This window comes from Amphimedon queenslandica, unplaced genomic scaffold (assembly GCF_000090795.2).
Source record: "Amphimedon queenslandica unplaced genomic scaffold, v1.1 AMPQUscaffold_13445, whole genome shotgun sequence".
Classification (NCBI taxonomy): Eukaryota; Metazoa; Porifera; class Demospongiae; order Haplosclerida; family Niphatidae; genus Amphimedon; species Amphimedon queenslandica.
The window spans coordinates 67,849-69,520 of NW_003546319.1; the positions used below are offsets into that span (position 1 = coordinate 67,849).

At 32.4% G+C, this 1,672-nt stretch overlaps 1 protein-coding gene across 1 annotated transcript in view; it reads left to right on the top strand.

Moving 5' to 3' along the window:
- LOC105312439 (coiled-coil domain-containing protein 180-like) overlaps positions 1 to 1,672 on the top strand; it is a 21,291-nt gene that overhangs the window by 15,948 nt on the left and 3,671 nt on the right. The window contains exons 30-34 of the mRNA XM_019995434.1: positions 857 to 911; positions 1,011 to 1,081; positions 1,134 to 1,214; positions 1,270 to 1,336; positions 1,392 to 1,536. Of these exons, the coding sequence (XP_019850993.1) occupies positions 857 to 911; positions 1,011 to 1,081; positions 1,134 to 1,214; positions 1,270 to 1,336; positions 1,392 to 1,536 (419 nt within the window). The remainder of the gene's footprint in view (positions 1 to 856; positions 912 to 1,010; positions 1,082 to 1,133; positions 1,215 to 1,269; positions 1,337 to 1,391; positions 1,537 to 1,672) is intronic.

Here is a 1,672-nt window from a genome sequence, read left to right on the forward strand (position 1 = left end):
AAGTTTGAGGTGATTCCGACTTAAATTTTTTGAGTTATGGCCAATTTTAAAAAACAGCCAAAATCTGAAAATTACCCTGTACTATAGCCCACTGGTTTTTTCCAAAAAATGGCTCCTAAATCACCCTCAATTTTTATTACATTTTTTGATGCATATTGATGTCCTTATGCTATGTAGAAAGTTTGAGGTGATTCCGACTTAAATTTTTTGAGTTATGGCCAATTTTAAAAAACAGCCAAAATCTGAAAATTACCCTGTACTATAGCCCATGGTTTTTTCCAAAAAAATGACTCCGAAATCACCCTCAATTTTTATTACAATTTTTGATGCATATTGATGTCCTTATGCTATGTAGAAAGTTTGAGGTGATTCCGACTTAAATTTTTTGAGTTATGGCCAATTTAATAAAACAGCTAAAATCTGAAAAATACCCTGTACTATAGCCCATGGTTTTTTTCAAAAAATGGCTCCTAAATCACCCCCAAATTTTTATTACATTTTCTGATACATATTGATGTACTTATTATGCTGTGTAGAAAGTTTGAGGTGATTCTGACTTCAATTTTTCAAGTTACGGCCATTTTAAAAAATGAGCCAAAATCTGAAAAATACCCAAGGCTATAGCCCATGGTTTTTTCCAAAAAATGGCTCCAAAATCACCCCCAATTTTTATTACATTTTCTGATGCATATTGATGTCCTTATGCTATGTAGAAAGTTTGAGGCAATTCTGACTAAAATTTTACGAGTTATGGCCATTTTAAAATGTGGCTAATTTGGACTATAGCCTACAATACATGTACATGTACATGTACATGTATACTGGATTGTACTATCATTATTTATTATTGTATTAGTTATACAAGTGGTAGTCCTGGACCATCTCAACCTGAAACTACAGCAAAAACAAAAGTACATAATTATGTACATGAACATACGTGTATATTCTTTTTATTTACACTGTAATCGATTTTGACTTCATTTATACATGTACAAATGTACCATTAATAGGTTTATTCAGCTCATTCTCCTTCGACTGACGAAATGAAAGTACCAAAAACAGTAAACGTTTCGACGCCAAAGTACCTTTAATTGTATTTATCATTATTATTGTTGATATTGTTGTTAACGTAGGCAGAAGGTTGTTGCAGTAGCTGCTGCTAAGGACCGACGGGTTATTAATTTTGGGTCTGCTGGAGGCGAAGATGGATCTAAGTGAGTCCAAAATTTTACGTGTAAAATTTTTATTAAATTTGTTTTAATTTTTTAGTTGTTTTCTACCCAAAATAAGAGTAATACTGACAGATACGCATAAGAAACTGTATGCTGCCGCAGAAGTCAGTATACTCCAGTATATTTCAAGATATTTCAGTATATTCTTGTACATTTTAGGAATACTATAGAATGAAGGGAACTAGAGCTATTACAAAGCCTAAGAAAATTCCAGACTCATTCAAGCAGCTTATGGACAATCTGATTGGTCGTTGCCATGGTTACTATTCTCAGGCAGAGCAGTACAGAAATGAATGCATTGATGGTGAAATTTGAATTCTAAATTGTTATTTGTACATGTACATATATACATGTACATGTAAATATAATTTTACGAGTATAACTAGGTGAATATAAACACTGAGGGGGCGAGCATGAGCCATCAATTGAGATAAATTTAA